Source organism: Pseudorca crassidens, chromosome 4 (genome assembly GCF_039906515.1).
Source record: "Pseudorca crassidens isolate mPseCra1 chromosome 4, mPseCra1.hap1, whole genome shotgun sequence".
NCBI classification, from domain to species: domain Eukaryota; kingdom Metazoa; phylum Chordata; class Mammalia; order Artiodactyla; family Delphinidae; genus Pseudorca; species Pseudorca crassidens.
Window position 1 is genome coordinate 137,649,180 of NC_090299.1, and position 23,353 is coordinate 137,672,532.

The window sequence follows — 23,353 nt, forward strand, 5'->3', positions numbered from 1 at the left end:
CCGAATAGTTATAAATGATTTTGAATGTGGGTATTTTTCAAAACTGCCCTAGGAATTTATTTTTTTAACGTTTTTATTGGAGTGTAATTGCTTTACAATGGTGTCTTACTTTCTGCATTATAACAAAGTGAATCAGTTATACATATACATATATCCCCCTATCTCTTCCCTCTTGCATCTCCCTCCCTCCCACTCTCCCGATCCCACCCTTCTAGCTGGTCAAAAAGCACCGAGCTGATCTCCCTGTGCTATGAGGCTGCTTCCCACTAGCTATCTGTTTTACATTTGGTAGTGTATATATGTCCATGCCACTCTCTCACTTCGTCCCAGCTTACCCTTCCCCCTCCCCATATCCTCAAGTCCATTCTCTACGTCTGCGTCGTTATTCCTGTCCTGCCCCTAGGTTCTTCATAACCATTTTTTTAGCAAGTTTTTTAAACTCCTTAATTGCCAGTCCCATCATCTGAAAAATAGGGTAAATATAGTAGTTCTTTTCTTACCTAGTGTAGTGAGAACTAAAGGAGAAAATGCAGGTAAAGCACTTGGCAAACAAGCTGACAAACGTTAGGCACAAAATTAACGTTTAATTGTAGCAGAAACAATAATGATAACAGTAGCTTCAGACAAAAGTTGAGGAGGAAGGTACCTATATTGCAAAAGATAAGTGAAGGATTTCTTCCTGTTTTAAGATATCTGGGTGCTCTTTTATTTCTTCATTCGTGCAGTTTTCCATGAGTTGATTAAATGTAAATAAAACTGTATAAGTACTTCAATGTCAAATACTAGAGAAAACTTTACCATTGACCAACCTCCCATCATGAAAGTTTCTTTTTCCAGAAACTCTAGATGTCTGAATTTCCAATTTGAATAAAAACCCAATTTAAAAATTAAACCATTTCAAAAGTGATGAGGCTGGTGCTTGGAATGACTAAGTATAATTGACACCGATATTTCTTCTCAGCACTAACCCTTTGCTTCATTGAAGGAATTTATTCACATTTTCTAACATTCCTCACGTATCTGCCATGTCTCCATCCTCTCTCACTATATGCAACACACTGAAGAAGATCACCCTTAATAAGATTCTTGTTTTGGATGGAAAAATCTGTGATGGGTTTTTCCTATCGTTCAATTCCATGCTGACAAGTTTCTAAGTTACTCAAATTCTTGCATAATAATTATATAATATTCAAATATTTTAGTAAAAATTGTCCCATTAGGCAACATAAAATATTTGAGGCCAAGGCTCTGATAAAGTGTACTAGCTGTCTTTTATAAAAAGAAGTCAACCCCTTTTTTTTTTTACCATATCCTAACATTTCAAAATAGCCTTAAATGCAATTTTGCATAAATTTATAAGGAACATAATGTTGTAGAAACACAACCCTGCTAGGAATATAAAGACCTGGGTTCTAGGTTCAGCACTTCCACTTTCTAGATGTCCATCAGTGTCTTAAAATGTACCCAGGATTTGATTTAGTCAGATATGGTACGATGACAGACACAGTGACAACTGCCGTGAAAGAAGAGTTTATTGCTCACGGTTTCCCCAAAAGAAGGGAGCATGCCACGCCATGCAGGGCCATATGGGGAAGCCCAGGGTCAGTCAGGAGGCAGAAAGAGCTAAGGAAAAGCATGGGCCAAGGCCTTTATTGTGGATTTCAGGAAAAGGAACAGGCAAGGTGGGGTAGGCAGGCTAAGTGAGCTTCAGTGGATTCTGGGCCATAGGGGTGGTCCCAGTTATCTGGTAACTGGCCCTGGGGTGATTTAGGGCAGGAGGATAGTGTCCCAGAATGTTGGCACCAACAAAAGGAGGTGGATGGGGGATATGGACTGAGATTGGTTGGCTTGCATATCAAAGATGTACTGAAGCAAGCTGTTTGCTATCTCTGGAAATTAGCTAACCCCGGGAGAGGCAGTCCCTCGCTGGGTCCACAAGGTCCCAAGATATCAAAGTATTCTAAAATATATTTTAAAAAAAGAAAAACCTAATAAATACAATCAGTAAAAAATATTTAACGTCTCCGAACATCAGTCCCCTCAAAGTCAGAAAAATAGGGAAAATAATGCCTGCTTCTGCCTCACTCACTGTAATCAAATAGTAAATGGGATCTAGGCAGGATGCCACCAGCAACTTCTGCAACTACTCTACTACGTTACTCTCAAAACACTATCAAAGTACAGAATTTTATTTCTGAGGTTGAAATGTTAGGTTTGTGAAGGAGATATATCTAGAGCCTCAGAGAGGCTTGGTACATGGTAACTCAAATCATGCCAGCTGGAGGGTAAGCTGTTACAGGAAATCACTGGTGCCCTGAGCACAAAGGATAGCTGGGGGCTGATGGTCTGCGACCATGGCAGTACTGGATCCACTCCAACAGTCCAGTCCACTATAGCCCATGTAGGGCTCAGCTACCATATTGGTAATCTCAGCACTACTGAGCAGTAACTGGATTCTGCTATGAATTAAATTACCTTGCTTTTGATGATTAGGAAAGGAGTCAAAAAGTAAATGGTTTACTATCCCCCATGAATGCTTTTGCCAATTTTCTACATAAACAGTTCATTTGATTCTTTGTTTAGTTTTGATTCTTTTTTCCCAAGTCTTGTTATTATTGACCTCTCCTTCTACAGAGTTTAAAACGAGACTCTATTCCTAAACTGGTAACTGACTACTTGTAAAAAAAATTAACATAGATCTACTTATAACCCATAAGTTGCCTTTATTTATTTATTTATTTTTGGCTGCATTGGGTCTTCGTTGCTGCATGCGGGCTTTCTCTAGTTGCGGCGAGCGGGGGCTACTCTTCGTTGTGGTGTGCGGGCTTCTCATTGTGGTGGCTTCTCTTGTTGCGAAGCAGGGGCTCGAGGTGCACGGGCTCAGTAGTTGTGGCATGCAGGCTCAGTAGCTGTGGCTCGTGGGCTCTAGAGCGCAGGCTCAATAGTTGTGGTACACGGGCTTAGTTGCTCCACGGCATGTGCGATCTTCCCGGACCAGGGCTTGAACCTGTGTCTCTTGCATTGGCAAGCGGATTCTTAACCATTGCGCCACCAGGGAAGTTCCCACCATGAGTTGCCCTTTGAAAGAAATCAATAAGGCATCTGAATTGCTCCAAGATGGAAATTGGTATTTGTGTGTATGTGTGTTTGTGTAATGTGACATATCTTATGCATATGACTCTTACACCCAAGATTTTATGAGAAGTGAGAGGTCTCAGATCAAGTATAAAAGAGGGTGGCTGTGGGAAACCTTTTAGAGAATGGCAATAAACGAGCTTTAAGTCAGTTTTGAAGAGCCCTTTAAGCAGTCACTGTGTGAACCCAGATGGCTACCTTTGCCCATGTCATCACTGTCCTCATCTATAAAATGGGGATAATGATACCTCTTTTCTTGAGAAACAGGTATGAAGATCAAATGTGAAAATAAGAGGAAAGACCAATGAAAGAAAAAAATACTGCAAAATTATGTTATAATAAAATTTTCATTGTGATTTGTTTGAATACTGATATATATGACCAATAAATTAAATTTAATTGGGAATTAAATTAAATTATAGTACAACTTAATTAGCAACTGACTATAACACAATTTTGAAATGACCTAACTTCCTCCAGAAAATTATTTATTTACAAGGTGCAATTTGTGCTGCTTTTATGGGTTTATTTTCAATCAACAGTTTACTGTTTGGTATTTCAGAAATATTTCTCTTCAGCATACATTCATTAAACGTTTAATAACAACATTGTGCTAGACACACTGAAAAAGCAGAGTTGAATGAAATCCAGAAGACTACAGATTCAAGGCATAGAGACCTCATTTCTGACTGGAAGACGGGAAGCCCTCGGGGAGCAGGTCAGCCCTAAGCTGAGCCTTGGGAGCTTACAGAACTACAACATGAACAACAGGGTAAAAGACACTGTAGAAATTGGAACTGTGTGTAAGAACCCATAAAAGAGAGAACAAAACTTGCATATGGTAAGCAGCAAACAATTCCATCTGCAAGGGCCAGATTGTGTTTGTGTAGAGTACTGAGTGAGTTTAAAGGTCTTGATTGCAAAATATTTTCTATGTCAACAAGTAAGAGTGCAAGAATTTTTACATCTAAAGAGAACTGGGTTTTCCTAGGATATTATCATGCATTTCCTGGGCCTTACTATATGATATTGCTATGCAGTCCCACCTAGTAGTGATTGACATAAATCAACAATAATTTTGGTTGAAATTATTAAAGTGCACTTTGTAGCTTGACTGAAATCAGTCAAGCTACAAAGCATCTCAAAAATACAGGTGTTGGAGTGTTTGACCTTGAAACCACTTTCTAGCTCTATGAGTCCACCCATGCTTCTATGTATATTGAGTTCAGAGCTTATGAGACTATGGTTCTGGGTTCTGAAACAATGTGGCCCAAATACTTTTTACAGAACTCTGAAACTGACCCTTAAGTAGCTCTCCTTTAAAAATCTTCAGCTAAATATTTCACTCCTATCTCCCAGCAGTATTTAAATAAATGTATCCTATTTTGTCACCAGCAGTAAGAGAGTACCAAAATCCATCCATCACTAGCCGAGAAAAACAATAGACAGTTCCCACATTATTGACTGTGGATTGAAGCTTCGCATTCATAGGAAAAGAAAAGCATGCTGAGAATTTAGAACTAAGATTCTTCTCCATTGAAGCATGAGGTTAACGCAATGTTTCGTACAATGGTGTATGCGAGAAAATCTAAACTGAAAATTAAACAACACATAGTTTTTCAAGCATTTTAAATTTAGTGTTCTCAAAATATTTAAAGACCATGGTCACCAAATCGTGGGTGAAAATGCAAAAGGTGAATCTAATTTCCTGAGGAGATGAGGTAGGCATTGATGCTAACTTGATGGAGAACATGCATTTATTGCTAAACGGCCACTTTTGCAGAGTTTACAAGCACATAAAAAGATCAGAAAAGTTGCCACTTCTGCTTTTCACATTTACTATGACTAACAGGTAATGACTATAAATAAGTCCCAGATATTAATTTAATACAGTCATCTTCCCTACCTTGAAACCTAATTTCAGAATTTGACCCTAGAAACAGGCAGTTTTTTCCAACTTATTCAGAAAGTCCTCCAGCAATTTACATTACTGTATTGGAATATGAGGAAATGTTACTTCTCTTTAAATTTACTTTATTGGGATTGGCTTGATAATTATCTATGATTTAGCAACATTAGACTTTGGTCCCAAAGGTTAAAATAAATAACATTATTCTTTGTAATATTAACAGTGTATGTAGTAATAGAACAAAACGGAGTGCAAAGAAACTGAGATGAACTTTCATGAGAAAAATAAAATGCAGACCAAGCTTCTGGGTTTTATACTCCTGGGATAGAATATTATTAACCCTTCCCAACCCCACTAACAGAAGCCATTTGCAGAAATCTTTCTGCAAAGGGACTTACTGAACTTAGCTTTGATAGGGTATGGGCAGATGTAATTTCTGAGGTCATTTGGCTGTCACCTTCATTTTATGGGGAAGAAAATCAAGACCCAGGTAAGCGCAGTGTAGTGACTTATCAGGATCACACAGCCAATTACCAGCTGAGTAAATTTTGTAGTCTTACCACTCCTTTCTCTACATGAATCTTCCATGTTACTCTCACATCTTTCATTTCACTCCTCATGCACAGTGCCTCAATTACACTGAGCTTCTTTCAGTCTTCTCCCAGTTCCTGCCCCTCAAACGATACCAGGCTCCCTTGTCTCTGAGCCTTCACACATGTAGTTCCTAGTTCCTTGTTCTGAAACCCATCCATGCCCAAACCCCATCCCCACCAAACTCCATGTTCCTTAACTCCCAGCCATTGTCCAAGTCACATTATAGCAGGGCCCTCAAGCTCCCAGAAATCTAGGTTACATATACTTCCTCTCTGTTCCTATTGCACCCTCTACTCCCCCCATTATAACATGTCAAACACTATATTGTAACTGTCTGATTAATTATTTGTTTGCACTATTAGACTGTGAACTCTTTGAATATCACATTCATCATCATTACCACAGCATCAAATGCAATGCCTGAAATATGGGATTGGCTCAGTAAAAAAAAGCTGTTTAAATAAATGAATAAATAAGAACATGTGTTAATGAGCCAAGGTACTACAAATGCATTTAGAACAATGGAATTCGAATACTGCACACATCTAGGGTACCTGCCACTATACAATGTATAATGCTTGTTATTCTTCCTAACAGAGAACTGTTTTACAGCTATTGAAAGGGGTTGTGTAGTACCACAGGAGATGAGGGATGAAGCTAAGAAGCTGACATTTAAAGTGGAATACTATGATGATTCTCATGTAGCCATTCACAATTAGAAAACAGATGCTGTGGGAATCCTCCCTTTCCAATCATACCAGCTCATGGGCAGCTACAAAGTGATTAAACGTCATGGAGTGAACAGTAAAAAAATCAGATTTGTAGTTACTAGAGGTAGGGGTTGGGGGGGGGGTGAGTTAGATGAAGGTAGTCAAAAGGTACAAACTTCCAGTTATAAGATAAATAAGTACTAGGGATATAATGCACACGTGATGAATATAATTAAAACCACTGTACATTATACATGAAAGATGTTAAAAGAGTAAATCCTAGGTGGTGGAGTCAAGATGGCAGTGTGGGAAGACTCGGAGTTTGCATCTCCCCACGACTAGGGCTCCTGCAGGATGCTGATGGGGGACCTCAACGCCCAAGGAGACGGGAGGAACCCCAAAGCAAACCGGTAGGATGTGTGGGGACTGAGTTGGGGAGGAGAAGTGGAGGTGGAACAGGACTGGCTCCCCTGAGGGGTGCGGCTGAGAGGGGTGAGGGGTTCCCATGCCTGGAGGGACGCTCGGGGGCTCGGATTGTGGGGTGTGTGCCCAGTGTATCCCCTGCCCAATCGGCCGGGGATGTCTGCGGGCTCTTGGGCAGGGTCCTACGCCCTCAGAGGCCTGCTCCGGGCCGCACTCGTCTTGGGGGCATGGGAGGGAGGTTGGGGGAGAACAGGAGAGGCAGGCAGGAGGGTCGCTCCAGAACCAGAGGAGCAGGGGAAGGAGCAGAGGGCATTGGCACCACCCACTAGAGCCCGGGAAACCTACTGAGCTCCCAGGCCAGTTCCCCGCCCTCCAAAGCCCCCTCCAGGCTGCGTGGGTCCTGGGGGCATAGGAGGGAGGCCGGGGCAGCGGCGGGGGGGGGGGGGGCGGGGGGGGGAGGGAGGGAGTACGAGAGGCAGGCAGGAGGGGCCCTCCAGGACCAGAGGAGCGGGAGAGGAGTGGAGGATATTTGCCTCACCCACTCGAGGCCCAGGAAAACTGCTGAGCTCCCTGGTGGGGTTCCCCCATCCTCTGAGACCAGAGGTAGGAGACACGGCTGGGCCCCTTCTGTTCCATTGAGCCGAGGCCCCACACCCCACACCCCCAGGGCCTTATCCAGCCCTGTGGGTCCTAAGCAGAGGCCCCACCCACCACCCAAACCCCACCCCTGCTTAGGTCCCACCCTCCACAGCCAAGGCCTTTCCGCCTTTTTTTTTTTCTCCTCTTTTATACTACTGTGGTTCTGTTTTACCTTCTGGTTGTTGTTTCATCTATATATATATATTTTCTTTCTAACATATCTGTTTGTTTCCTAGTCTAATTTTATGTTTTACTTTGTTATCGTTCTCCTCTTTTTTATTTTTTTTGCCACCCTGTGCAGCTTGCGGGATCTTGGTTCACGAGCCAGGGGTCGGCTGAAGCTCCTGTGGTGGGAGCTCTGAGTCCGAACCACTGGACTAACAGAGAACCTCAGACTCCTGGAAATATTCATTGGAGTGAGGTCTCCCAGAGGTCCTCATCTCAGCACCAAGACCCAGCTCTACCCAACAGCCTACAAACTCCAGTGCTGGAAGCCTCAGGCCAAACAACCAGTGAGACAGGAACACAATTTTACTCATAAAAAAAAAAAAATGAGATGACAGAAAACTATGTCACAGATGAAGGAGCAAGGTAAAAACCTATAAGACCAAATAAATGAAGAAGAAATAGACAATCTACCTGAAAAAGAATTCAGAGTAATGATAGTAAAGGTGATCCAGAATCTTGAAAATAGAATGGAGGCACAGATTGAGAAAATACAAGAAATGTTTAACAAAGATCTAGAAGAACTAAAGAACAAACAAGCGGAGATGAACACCACAATAACTGAAATGAAAAATACACTAGAAGGGATCAATAACAGAAGAACTGAGGCAGAAGAACGAATAAGTGACCTGAAAGACAAAATGGTAGAAATAACTACTGCAGAGCAGAATAAAGAAAAAAGAATGAAAAGAATTAAGGACAGTCTCAGAGACCTCTGGGACAACACTAAATACACCAACATTTGAATTATAGGGGCCCCAGAAGAAGAAGAGAAAAAGAATAAAATATTTGAAGAGATTATAGTCGAAAACTTCCCTAACATGGGAAAGGAAATAGTCAATCAAGTCCAGGAAGCACAGAGAGTCCCATACAGGATAAACCCTAGGAGAAACACACCAAGACACATATTAATCAAACTAACAAAAATTAAATTCAAAGAAAAAGTATAAAAAGCAGCAAGGGAAAAGCAGCAAATAACATACAAAGGAATCCCCATGAGGTTATCAGCTGATTTTTCAGCAGAAACTCTGTAGGCCAGAAGGGAGTGGCAGATATACTTAAAGTGATGAAAGAGAAAAACCTACAACCAAGATTACTCTGCCCAGCAAGGATCTCATTCAGATTCCACGGAGATATCAAAAGCTTTTCAAACAAGCAACAGCTAAGAGAATTCAGCACCACCAAACCAGCTTTACAACAAATGCTAAAGGAACTTCTCTAGGCAGGAAACATGAGAGAAGAAAAAAGACCCACAAAAACAAACCCAAAACAATTAAGAAAATGGTAATAGGAACATATATATTGGTAATAACCTTGAGTATAAATGGATTAAATGCCCCAACCAGAAGACAAAGACTGGCTGAATGGATACAAAAACAAGACCCCTTTATATGCTGTCTACAAGAGACCCACTTTAGATCTAGGGACACATGCAGACTGAAACTGAAGGGCTGGAAAAAGATATTACATGCAAATGGAAATCAAATGAAAGCTGGAGTAACAATTCTCATATCAGATAAAATAGACTTTAAAGACTGTTACCAGAGATAAGGAAGGACACTACATAATGATCAAGGGATCAATCCAAGAAGATATAACAATTATAAATGTTTATGTACCCAACATAGGAGCACCTCAATACATAAGGCAAATCCTAACAGCCATGAAAGGGGAAATCAACAGTAACACAGTAATAGTAGGGGACTTTAATCCCCCTTACATCAGTAGACAGATCATCCAAACAGAAAATAAATGAGGAAACACAAGGTTTAAATGACACAATAGACCAGAGAGATTTAATTGATATTTATAGAATATTCCACCTGAAAGTGGCAGAATACACTTTCTTCTCAACTGCACATGGAACATTCTCCAGGATAGATCACATCTTGGGTCACAAATCAAACCTTGGGAAATTTAAGAAAATTGAAATCGTATGAAGCATCTTTTCTGACCACAATGCTATGAGATTGGAAATCAATTACAGGGAAAAAAAACTGTAAAAACCACAAATACATGGAGGCTAAACAGTGCACTACTAAATAACCAAGAGATCACTAAAGAAATCAAAGAAGAAATTTAAAAATACATAGAAACACACACTTCCTCGGTCGCCGGCATTCAGGAGCCCAGACGCAGCATCTGAGTCACCCGGCACCTTCTGTTCGGTCAGGCGTGAGGGTCTCGCCATGGTGTGTCGTCTGTGCCGCTAGGCCCGTTGTATGCCCGTGCACTCGCCCAGCCAGCCGGCTGGCCTGTGGAGCTCCCACCCGTGTCCCCCGGCTGGTCCAGGGGGTCCAGGCACCGCCTCAACAGCGGCTCCGCGGGACGCGCAGACTGGACCACAGCCTGCACCCCTAGCTGACGGCGTCATGAGGCACCTGCCGTACTTCCGCCGCAGCCAGGTGGTGCGGGGCTTCGGTCGCGGCTCCAAGTAGCTGGGCATCCCTACAGCTAACTTTCCTGAACAAGTAGTAGATAATCTTCCAGCTGACGTATCCACTGGCATATATTATGGTTGGGCCAGTGTTGGAAGTGGAGACGTCCATAAGATGGTGGTGAGCATAGGATGCAACCCAAACTACAAGAATACAAAAGCGTCCATGGAAACTCATATCATGCATACTTTCAAAGAGGATTTCTACAGGAAAATTCTCAACGTGGCCATCGTTGGCTACCTCAGACCAGAAAAGAACTTTTGAATCTTTAGAGTCACTTATTTCAGCAATTCAAGGTGATATTGAGGAAGCTAAGAAACGACTAGATTTACCAGAACATTTGAAACTCAAAGAAGACAATTTCTTCCAGGTGCCTAAAAGCAAAATAATGAATGGCCACTGATGGAAAAGCATCATATTGATTCATTCACTGTTTTCTAATATTTTACTGCTTATAACTCTACAGTCTCATCTTGGTTATACTTTAAAAATCAAACATTTTCCTACATTAAACTGTGAATTAATGTGAATTAAACAGTACAATGTAGTTACCATATTATGTTCCAACTGTTCAATTAAACCCATCATGTCACAGTACTAAAAAGGTTCATTTTAAAAATCAAGATTCTTTTTTATGTAATATGTTAATTAAAATGTACCACTAGAAAGGTCTTAAGTGTTTTATAATGGAAATGAAATATATATAAATGTGGGTAACAGGCAAGTCACTAGTTTGAGATGAGAACTATAATTCTCATGGTAAAATTCTAGCATGCATGTACCTGTATAGCATGCTCTGCTAATCAGAAGGCTTATAAAAGTAACTATATTAAGCAGAGGTTTGACAGTTTATTACAAACCTAAGGGGAAAAATCCAGACTTCATATTTTTGATATTTTGTGCATTTATATATTATTATAGACATGAAGACTTGTGAAATTTCATTTTAGTTAGTCATTTCCTTTAAGGGCTCAAATCATTGTACTGTGTTCCATCTTTGTTACAGCTGCCTCAGTTCTAATTGGTCTAGACTCTCTCCCTATTATTTTTTTGTTTTTCTTTTAAAACAGTAAAATAAGTGTTTTTTGAATATCTAGGTCTCATTTATGTGTTGTATAACACTTCTCTCTTTTTAAGAGTAGATATTCTTCAACATTTTTCTTAACCTTTGTTTCCTGTAAACAACTGTCAGTGTCAGTTCTTCCATTTAGAATATCCAACTCTACATTTACAAAATGTAGTTTCATCTGCGTCTGTATCTGCCATCCCATTCCTTCATTATACGAACAGTGATTAAGCACATATCTCTTGCATTTTAGAAAAAACACCCAAAAGTTCATCTGTAGGTTTTCTCCAAGTTTAAACGAACACCTAGCATTTCATTTACATATACCAGTTTCTTAAACAACACAAAATACTTGTTTCCCCCCCAGGGAAACTATTTTAAGAGCCAGCTAAACTATGAAATACAAGGTTATTTGTTTTTAATGTGATTATATGTTCCTGAGCAAATGCAAACTGTTGTAGTTGTGTGTGCACAATGTAATTTAAGGCTAAAGAGTGCTATTTAGAAGATAATTTTAAAGATAACTTATTATAAAACCATTTTCCCCTAATCTGCATAAATGAGAGAACTGATTTTAACAAAACTGTTTATATAATATTTAGAAGAACATCTAAAGCTAATGTTGGAGAAGGGAGAAGCAGGAATAAATTCACTTGGATTGTTTTGACTTTTCGGTGTATGAATTTATGGCAAACAATGTAGTATGTGTCTTTTTCATTTCTTCTTTATAGAAATACTTAGAAAATGTAATTGAATGTTAGAAATCCTATACTTGAAAAAAGCCTAAATTATCAGTGGTTCTATGAAACAAAGTTAAAAACAAACATGGAAAGTGTAAAAAAGATTTGTGTTTGAGTAGCTTGTGACTGATTGTGTCCTCATTAAATGTGAAAATTCTTTGATATTGTCACCTTACATTTTGTTAAATAACTATTGCTTTTGAAAAGCCTATTGTGTGTGGTTTAGGAGTTAGTTAATAGTGTCTACATTTTTTAAAGTTTTATATTAAGTATTTATATATTATAAGAAATTGCAGTAGGGCCATTTTCGATTAGTCAGTGTTTTCAGGCCTTGAAAAAAATCTTGACCAAGTGAAAAAAAAAATACATAGAAACAAATGACAATGAAAACAGGATGACCCAAAACCTATGGGACATGGCAAAAGCAGTTCTAAGAGGGAAGTTTACAGCAATTCAATCTCACCTCAAGAAACAAGAAAAGTCTAAAATAAACAATCTAACCCTACACCTAAAGCAACTAGAGAAAGAAGAACAAAGAAAACCCAAAGTCAGCAGAAGCAAAGAAATCATAAAGATCAGAGCAGAAATAAATGAAATAGTGGCTGTATCAATTTACATTCCCACCAACAGTGCAAGAGGGTTCCCTTTTCTCCCCACTCTCTCCAGCATTTGTTGTTTGTAGATTTTCTGATGATGCCCATTCTAAGCAGTGTGAGGTGATACCTCATTGCAGTTTTGATTTGCATTTCTCTAATAATTAGTAATTATTGGGTAGCTATTCACATGCCTCTTGGACATCTGTATGTCTTCGCTGGAGAAATGTCTATTTAGATCTTCCCCCCATTTTTGATTGGGTTGTTTGTTTTCTTAATATTGAGCTGCATGAGCTGTTTATATATTTTGGAGATTAATCCTTTCTTCATAGATTCATTTGCAAACATTTTCTCCCATTCTGAGGGTTGTCTTTTCGTCTTATTTATAGTTTCCTTTGCTGTACAAAAGCTTTTAAGTTTTATTAGGTCCCATTTGTTTATTTTTGTTTTTATATCCATTACTCTAGGAGGTGGGTCAAAAAGGATCTTGTGTTGATTTACGTCCAAGAGTGCTCTTCCTATGTTTTCCTCTAAGAGTTTTATAGTCTCTGGTCTTACATTTACGTCTTTAATCCATTTTGAGTTTATTTTTGTGTGTGGTGTTAGGAAGTGTTCTAATTTCATTCTTTTACATGTAGCTGTCCAGTTTTCCCAGCACCACTTATTGAAGAGACTATCTTTTCTCCATTGTATACCCTTGCCTCCTTTGTCATAGATTAGTTGACAATAAGTGTGTGGGTTTATCTCTGGGCTTTCTATCCTGTTCCATTGATCTATATTTCTGTTTTTGTGCCAGTACCATATTGTCTTGATTACTGTAGCTTTGTAGTATAGTCTGAAGTCAGGGAGTCTGATTCCTCCAGCTCTGTTTTTTTCCCTCAACATTGCTTTGGCAATTTGGGGTCTTTTGTGTCTCCACACAAATTTTAAGATTTTTTGTTCTAGTTCTGTAAAAAATGCCATTGGTAGTTTGATAGGGATTGTACTGAATCTCTAGATTGCTTTGGGTAGTATAGTCATTTTCACAGTATTGATGCTTCCAATCCAAGAACATGGTATATCTCTCCATCCATTTGTGTCATCTTTGATTTCTTTCATCAGTGTCTTATAGTTTTCTAAGTACAGGTCTTCTACCTCCTTAGTTAGGCTTATTCCTAGGTATTTTATTCTTTTTTTTTGCAATGGTAAATGGGACTGTTTCCTTAATTTCTCTTTCTGCTCTTTCATTGTAAGTGTATAGGAATGCAAGAGATTTCTGTGTATTAATTTTGTATCCTGCAACTTTACCAAATTCATTGATTAGCTCTACTAGAGGGAACCCTCTTGCACTGTTGGTGGGAATGTAAGTTGATACAGCCACTATGGAGAACAGTATGGAGGGTCCTTTAAAAACTAAAGATAGAATTACCATATGACCCAGCAATCCCACTACTGGGCATATACCCAGAGAAAACCATAATTCAAAAAGACACATGCATGACAATGTTCATTGTGGCACTGTTTACAATAGCCAGGTCATGGAAACAACCTAAATGCCCATCGACAGATGCATGGATAAAGAAGAAGTGGTACATATATACAATGGAATATTACTCGGCCATAAAAAGGAATGAAATTGGGTAATTTGTAGAGACGTGGATGGACCTAGAGACCATCACACAAAGTGAAGTAAGTCAGAAAAAGAAAAACAAATATTGTATATTAATGCATATATGTGGAATCTAGAAAAATGGTACAGATGAACCAATTTGCAGGGCAGAAATAGAGACGCAGATGTAGAGAACAAACGTATGGACACCAAAGGGGAAAAGCGGGGGTGGTGGGACAGTGGGGGGGATGTACTGGAAGATTGGGATTGACATATATAGTCTAAGATGTATAAAATAGATAAATAATAAGAACCTGCCGTATAAAAAATAAAATAATATAAAATTCGAAATATAAGACCTATCTGATAAAGGACTTATCCAAAATATATAAAAACCTCTTAAATCTCAACAATAAGAAAATACTCTATTAAAAAGTGGGCCAAAGACTTAACAGACACCTCACCAAAGAAGATATATAAATAGCAAATAAAGCTATAAAAATATGTTTGACATCACATGTCATTAGAGAATTGCAAATTAAAACAACAATGAGATGGCACTACACACCTACTAGAACAGCAAAAATCCTACACACTCACACACCAAATGCTGGCAGGGATGTGGAGCAACAGGAACTCTCACTCATTGCTGTTAGGAAAGCAAAATGGTGCAGCCACTTTGGAAGTTATTTTTGTGATTTCTTAAAAAAACTAAACATACTCTTACTACGTAATTTAGAAACTATGCTCCTTGGTACTTACCCAAAAGAACTGAAAACTGTTCATACAAAATATCCATACAAAAACCTGTACATGAATGTTTATAACAGCTTTTTTCAAAACTGCCAAAACTTAGAAGCATCCAAGATGTCCTTCAGTAAGTGAATGGATACACAAAACTGTGGTACATACAAACAATGGAATATTATTCAATGCTGAAAAGAAATGAGCTTTCCAGCCATGAAAAGACATGGAGGAAATTTAAATGGATATTTCTAAGTGAAAGACGCCAATCTGAAAAGGCTACATACTGTATGATTCCAACTATATGACATTCAGGAAAAGACAAATCTATGGAAACAACAAAAGGAGCAGTGGTTACAAGGGGTTAATGGGGCAGGGGAGGGATAAATAGGCAGACTACAGAGGATTTTTAGGACAATGAATCTATTCTGTATGATATTACAATGGGTACATGTTATTATACATTTGTCAAGCCCACAGAACGTACAATGCCAAGAGTGAACCCTAATATAAATTAATGATTTGGGGTGATAATGATATGTCAATGTATGTTCACTGACTGCTACAAATGCACCACTGTAGTACAGATGCTTATAGTTGGGGAGGATGTACATGTGTGGGAATGGGCGTATATGAGAATTCACTGTACTTTCCAAACAATTTTGCTGTGAACATAAAACTATAAAAAATAAAGTTAATTTTAAAAAGTTTAAAAGAATAAATAATGGAATAGAAAAGAAGAAAACATTAGCAAAGATCAATAAAACTAAAAGCTGCTTCTTTGAGAAAATAAACAAAAGTGATAAACCCTTAGCCAGACTCATCAAGAAAAAAAAGGAGAGGACACAAATCGATAAAATTAGAAATGAAAAAGGAGAAATCACAGCTGACACTGCAGAAATACAAAGGATTATAAGAGACTACTACAAAAAACTATATGCCAATAAAATGGACAACCATGAAGAAATGGACAAATTCTTGGAAAGGTACAGTTTTCCACAACTGAACCAGGAAGATTTAGAAAATATATACAGACCTATCAAAAGGAATGAAATTCAAACTATAATTAAAAATCTTCCTACAAACAAAAGTCCAGGACCAGATGGCTTCACAGGCGAATTCTATCAAACATTTAAAGAAGAGCTAATACTGATCCTTCTCAAACTCTTCCAAAATATTGCAGAGGGAGGAACACTGCCAAATTCATTCTACGAAGCCACCATCATGCTGATACCAAAGCCAGAAGAAGATATCACAAAAAAGAAAATTATAGACCAATATCACTGATGAACATCGATGCAAAAATCCTGAACTAAATACTAGCAAACAGAATCCAACAACATATTAAACGGATAATACACCATGATCAAGTGGGATTTATTCCAGTGATGGAAGAATTCTTCAATATACGCAAATCAATCAATGTGATATACCATATTAACAAATTAAGGAATAAAAACCATATATCATCTCAATAGATGCAGAAAAAGCTTGTGACAAAATCGAACACCAATTTATGATAAAAACTCTCCAGAAAATGGGCACAGAGGGAACCTACCTCAACATAATAAAGGCCATATATGACAAACCCACAGCAAACATCATACTCAATGGTGAAAAACTGAAAGCATTTCCACTAAGATCAGGAACACGACAAGGACGTCCACTCTCACCACTATTATTCAACATAGTTTTGGAAGTCCTAGCCATGGCAATCAGAGAAGAAAAAGAAATAAAAGGAACACAAATTAGAAAAGAAGAAGAAAAACTGTCACTGTTTGCAGACAACATGAGACTATACATAGAATATCCTAAAGATGCCATCAGAAAACTACTAGAACTAGTTAATGAATTTGGTAAGGTTGCAGGATACAAAATTAATGGACACAAATCTCTGGCATTCCTATACACTTACAACGAAAAATCAGAAAGAGAAATTAAGGAAACAATCCCATTTACCATTGCAACAAAAAGAATAAAATATCTAGGAATAAACCTACCTAAAGAGGTAAAAGACCTGTAATTAGAAAACTATAAGACACTGATGAAAGGAATCAAAGATGACACAAACAGATGGAGAGATATACCATGTTCTTGGATTAGAAGAATCAATATTGTGAAAATGACTATACTACCCAAAGCAATCTACAGATTCAGTGTAATCTCTATCAAACTACCACTACCAATGGCATTCTTCACAGAATTAGAACAAAAAATTTTACACTTCGTATGGAAACACAAAAGACCCTGAATAGCCAAAGCAATCTTGAGGGAAAAAAACAGAGCTGGAGGAATCAGGCTCCCTGACTTCAAACTATATTACAAAGCTATAGTAATCAAGACAGTATCGTACTGCCACAAAAACAGAAATATAGACCAATAGTATAGGATAGAAAGTCCAGAGATAAATCCACACACATATGGTCACCTAATTTACGACAAAGGAGGTAAGAACATACAGAGGAGAAAAGACAGCCTCTTCAATAAGTGGTGTTGGGAAAACTGGACAGCTACATGTAAAAGAATGAAACTAGAACATTCCCTAATACCATACACAAAAATAAACTCAAAATGGATTAAAGACCTAAATACTCTTAGACACTATAAAACAGACACTATAAAACTCTTAGACACTATAAAACTCTTAGAGGAAAACATAGGAAGAACACTCTTTGACATAAAAAACAGCAAGATCTTTTTTGACTCACCTCTTACAGTAATGAAAAGAAAAAGAGAAAGAAACAAATTGGACCTAATTAAACTTCAAAGCTTTTGCACAGCAAAGGACACCATAAACAAGACAAAAAGACAACTCTCAGAATGGGAGAAAATATTTGCAAATGAAGCAAATGAAAAAGGATTAATCTCCAAAATATACAAACAGTGCATGGAGCTCAATATTAAAAAACAAACAACCCAATCAAAAAATGGGGGGAAGACCTAAATACACATTTCTCCAAAGAAGACATACAGATGGCCAAAAAGCACATGAAAATATGCTCAACATTACTAATTATTAGAGAAATACAAGTCAAAAGTACAATGAGGTATCACCTCACACCAGTCAGAATGGCCATTATCAAAAAATCTCAAAACAGTAAATGCTGGAAAGGGTGTGGTGAAAAGGGAACCCTCCTGCACTGTTGGTGGGAATGTAAATTGATACCGCCACTATGGAGAACAGTATGGAGCTTCCTTAAAAAACTAAAAACAGGGCTTCCCTGGTGGCACAGTGGTTGAGAGTCCGCCTGCCGATGCAGGGGACATGGGTTCGTGCCCCGGTCCGGGAAGATCCCACATGCCGCGGAGCGGGTAGGCCCGTGAGCCATAGCCGCTGAGCCTGCGCATCTGGAGCCTGTGCTCCGCAACGGGAGAGGCCACAACAGTGAGAGGCCCGTGTACCGCAAAAAAAACAAAACAAAAAACTAAAAACAGAACTACCATATGACCCAGCAATCCCACTACTGGGCATATACCCTGAGAAAACCGTAATTCAAAAAGAGACAGGTACCACAATGTTCACTGCAGCACTATTTACAACAGCCAGGACATGGAAGCTACCTAAATGTCCATCAACAGATGAATGGATAAAGAAGATATGGCACATATAAACAGTGAACTATTACTCAGCCATAAAAAGAAACAAAACTGGGCTTCCCTGGTGGCGCAGTGGTTGAGAGTCCGCCTGCCGATGCAGGGGACACGGGTTCTTGCACCAGTCCGGGAAGATCCCACATGCTGCAGAGCGGCTGGGCCCGTGAGCCATGGCCGCTGAGCCTGCGTGTCCGGAGCCTGTGTTCCGCAACGGGAGAGGGCACAACAGTGAGTGGCCCTCGTACCGCAACAAAAAAAAAAAAAAAAGAAACAAAACTGAGTTATCTGTAGTGAGGTGGATGGACCTAGGGTCTGTCATACAGCATGAAGTAAGTCAGAAAGAGAAAAACAAATACCATATGCCAACACATATATGTGGAATCTAAAAAAAAAAAAAATGGTACTGATGAACCTAGTGGCAGGGCAGGAATAAAGATCTAGACATAGAGAATGGATTTGAGGACACGGCGGGGAGATGGGGATGCTGGGGCAAAGTGAGAGTAGCATCAACATATATATACTACCAAATATAAAATAGTTAGCTAGTGGGAAGCAGAAGCATAGCACAGGGAGATCACCTCGGTGTTTTGCGACAACCTAGATGGGTGGGATAGGGAAGATGGGAGGGAGGCTCAAGAGGGAAGGGATATGGGGATATATGTATGCATATGGCTGATTCACTGTGTTGTACAACAGAAACTAACACAGTATTGCGAAGAAGTTATACTCCAATAAAGATCTATTAAAAAAATAAAGAGTAAATCCTAAGAGTTCTCATCACAAGGAAAAAAATTTTTTCTATTTCTTTAATTTTGTATCTATATGTGATAATCTATGTTCACTAAACTTATTGTGGTAATCATTTCATGATGTATGTAAGTCAAATCCTTATGCTTTACACCTTAAACTTACACTGTATGTCAATTATACCTCAATAAAACTGGAAGAAAAGAAAAAGAAATGCAAAAAAAAAAAAAAAAACTGAAGGAGTGAAGTGCACCCTGTAACTACGGATCCAAATGAGATGACTTCCAAGACTCATAAGCAGAGATGATTATTGTCTCTGCTTCCTATTACTAAAGTTAAATCCTATGATTGCCAGTTACCCTCTGGACTTGATCCAGGGGACATTTTCTGGTGCCTATGAGGAAAGAGGGGAGATAAATGTAGACATAACAAATGGGGGCAGGTAGACGATTTTGTCCTTTAAAATACGCATGCTGTAATTATTTTGTCCTAGCCACATTTATGCAGGCAAGTCAGTCATTTCAGTGTTTGAATTTTTGTGTTTCAGCATCCACTGTGTCTTCTCATTTTGAGATCCCAGATGATGAAAATGGAGCATAAACATCCTCAGCAATGCTCCTTTCTGCTTTTTTCACTAATAAAGCTACTGATTAAAGTTTGACATTAATTTGTAGGGTTTTTTTGGTATGAGTTTAATCCATCTACATTACTTTTTTAATTGAAGTATAGTTGATTTACAATGCTGTGTTAATTTTAGGTATATAGCACAGTGATTCAGTTATACGTATGTATGTATACATCTATTTTTTTTCCCTTATAGGTTATTACAAAATATTGAGTAGAGTTCCCTGTGCTATACAGTAGGCCCTTGTTGGTTATCTATTTTATATGCAGTCATGTGTATATGTTAATCCCAAACTCCTAATTTATCCCTCCCCACTTTCCCTTTTGGTAACCATAAGTTTGTTTTCTATGCCTGTGGGTCTATTTCTGTTTTGTATATAAGTTCATTTGTAACTTTCTTTTAAGATTCCACATATAATGCATCTATATTATTTTGTTTGCTGATATTTTTATAATTATTTCTTATATTGTGTGGGGTTTGGGGGGGTTTTAATTTGTTTGTTTGCTTTCTGAAAGGTGGAGAGAAGAAAGCAGAAGGCTAGAGACCTGGAGCCCCAAGGAATGTATGGGTGTGAGTTACCTGGGTTTTCTGCATGCCTCATGTATCTCAGACTTGGAGCTGAAGAAGCCAGAAACCTCAAAACACCAACAGGCACAGACAAAAAAATAAGGCCCCAACAAAAGCCTGCTCTCTCTAACCAAAGAGTTACAAAAGGGGCAGCCTAGTAAAACAGAAAACATTTAGATAATAGCTGCTCTACCCCCACCAAAACACAACAGAAAGAACGGTAGCCCCACCCACCAGGGTGCTGTCAGAGAAGGCAAAGGAAGGATCTGGGAATTCCAACCCCACCTGGCAGTAAGGAGCACCCACCCCATAGTGTGGGTGGGAAGCCTAGACTTCCATGCCCACCCAGCAATAATGAGGTACCCCTCCCCTCCTTCCTGAGGTGGTGTCAGAGGAGCCCTGGTGAAGAGTCAGAACTTTCACTACCACCCAGCAATAATTAGGCTACCCTTACACACACACACACACACACACACACACACACACACGAACACGCACACACACACTCACTCCCCATTGTGCCATAGGGGCCATGTGATAGCAGTAACAAGGCACTGCTATCCTTTCCAACTGAGGAGGTGTCAGTGGAAGCTGAACGGAGAGTTGGAATTCTCACCTCTGTCCAGAAGTATAAGGAGCAGTCTCCGCCTCAGGAGGTGATGATAGCTAGTGGGGAACCTGAATTCCACCACCACCACCCCCCGACAGTAATGAGTCAGTCTCCCCCTCCCCTTCCCCTGCATAGCTACCATGGACCCCCTGCAGATTTCACCAGTTTTCACCCGATTTCACTCAGCAGCCTGAGTCCCTCCCTGCTCCTTCTCCTTCCTCCCTGCCAGAGCCCGGGATTGCACAGGCAGCCAGCCCCAGCCTCTGTACAAGTGCAAAGACACCAGCCTAGACCCCTGTGGCTGACCCCCACCACCGTGCACATGCTCGGGGCTAGTGCCTCCAGCTGTGCATCTGCGTGCTGCCAGCCTGACTCCCACCTCCAGCCTCCACTGCCAAGTGCATACCGACGGCAAAACCCTGCAGCCTTGCGAATGCAGCCCCACAGCTGCTTGTGGGTCTTGATTTTGCCCTATCTCCAGTCACTAGTCTGCACTGCTGGGCCTACCTGCAATGAGCCCCTCCAGCTTTGCACCTGCACTCCACTGGTCCAAGCCTGTCCACTGCCATGTGCCAGTTGCAAGACCCTGCAACCACAGGAGTGTACACCAACAAGGGTGCCATAGCTGCTTGTCAGCCCCGACCTGACTGACTCCTGTCACTGGGCTGCACCACTGTGCTCACTTACAGCTAGCCAGTCTACCTGTACAACTGCATCCCACCAGCCTGACTTCTACCACCAGCCTCCACTGCTACACACGTGCCCATGGCAAGACCCTATACCACAGGAGTTCTTGCCAACAGCCAGGGCCCCCAGAGCTGTAGGTGCACCCACAGCTGGCCCCAGCCTTTGCTACTAGCAATGGCCCTTGCCACTGCATGTGTGCCTGCAACCAGCCCCTGCCACTACACAGACACTTGCAGCTTCTTCCCACAGCTGAGCCGCTGCACAGACACCACCATTGCCTGCCTTGGTCCCTAGCCACTGGACCTAGAGGTACCGCTGAGAACCCCAATAGCTCCTGTAGCCACTGCAGACCCTTCCGCAGCACTCGCCAGGCCCATGCAGTTGTCAGTTGACAAGTGTACCAAGACATCCAATAGAGAAAGAATATCTTTTCAACAAATGGTGCTAGGATAACTGGATATCCTCACACGAAAGAAAATGTTGGCTCTTCACCTCACATCATATACAAATTAACTCAAAATGGATCAGAGACCTAAATGTAAACACTAAAACTATAAAACTTAGAAAAAATTGATCAGTGTAAATCTTTGTAACATTGGAGTAGGCAGTGGTTTCTTAGATACAACACAAGAAGAAGAAGAGGAGGAAGAAGAAGGGGAAATAAATAAGTTGGACTTCATCAAAATAAAAAAATTTTGTGCTTCTAAGGATATTATCGAGAAAATGAAAAGACAACCCACAGAATGGTAGATAATATTTTCAAATCATATATTTGATAAGAGATATGTGTATCTAGAATAAAGAATTCTTATGACTTAATAAAAAAGACAAAGAGCTTAATTGAAAACAGGCAAATAATCTGAATAGACATTTTTCCAAAGAAGATATACAGATGGCCAATAAGCACATGAAAAGATGGTCGACATCATTAGACGTCAGAGAAATTCAAATCAAAATCACAGTGAGATACCACTTTGTACCTACTAGGACGGCTATAATTTTAAAAATAGGATAATATCAGATGTTGACAAGGATGTGGAGAAATCATAATCATCATACACTGCTGGTGGAAATGTAAAAGGGTGCAACCACTCTGGAAAACGGTCTGGCAGTTCCTCAAAGAATTAAACATAGAGTTCTACCATATAACCCAGCAATTTATTTTCTAAGTATACACCCAAGAGAAATAAAAACATATGTCCACACAAAAACGTGCATGAATGACTATAGCAGCATTATTCATAATAGTCAAAAATTGGAAACAACCCAAATAAGCATTAACTGATGAATAGACAATGTACTATATTAATACAATGGAATATGTTTTGGCCATAAAAAGGAATGAATTATTGATACATGCCACAACATGGATGGACCTTGAGGACATACTGCTAAGTGAAAGAAGTCAGTCATAAAAGACCACATATCATATGATTCTATTCAGTAAAAACATCCAGAATAGGTAAATCTATACAGACAAAAGGTAGATGAATGGTGGCATTGGGCCAGGGTGGTGGTTTGGGGTGGGGGACGTTGATGAGAAAGGAATAGAGAGGTATGGGTTTCTTTCTGAGGTGATGAAAGTATTTTAAAATTGATTGTGGTGATAGTTGCACATATCTGTGAATCTACAAAAAAACTGAATTGTACGATTTAAACGGGTGAATTGTATATTAAGTCAATTATATCTCAATAAAGTTGTTTTTTAAAAAGACAGAA

General features: G+C 39.5%; 1 protein-coding gene, 1 long non-coding RNA gene and 1 pseudogene across 2 annotated transcripts in view; 2 read left to right on the top strand and 1 right to left on the bottom strand.

The window, feature by feature from the left end:
* Positions 1–2,700: 2,700 nt before the first annotated feature.
* LOC137224016 (uncharacterized) overlaps positions 2,701–23,353 on the bottom strand; it is a 64,091-nt gene continuing 43,438 nt past the window's right edge. Inside the window, exon 4 of the long non-coding RNA XR_010943182.1 lies at positions 2,701–3,078. This is a non-coding gene — a long non-coding RNA (uncharacterized lncRNA). The remainder of the gene's footprint in view (positions 3,079–23,353) is intronic.
* LOC137223273 (riboflavin kinase pseudogene) lies at positions 10,008–11,308 on the top strand (annotated as a pseudogene).
* Positions 21,713–23,353, top strand: part of LOC137224139 (all-trans-retinol dehydrogenase [NAD(+)] ADH4-like) — a 28,950-nt gene continuing 27,309 nt past the window's right edge. The window contains 1 exon segment of the mRNA XM_067737121.1: positions 21,713–21,767. Within this exon segment, the coding sequence (XP_067593222.1) occupies positions 21,713–21,767 (55 nt within the window).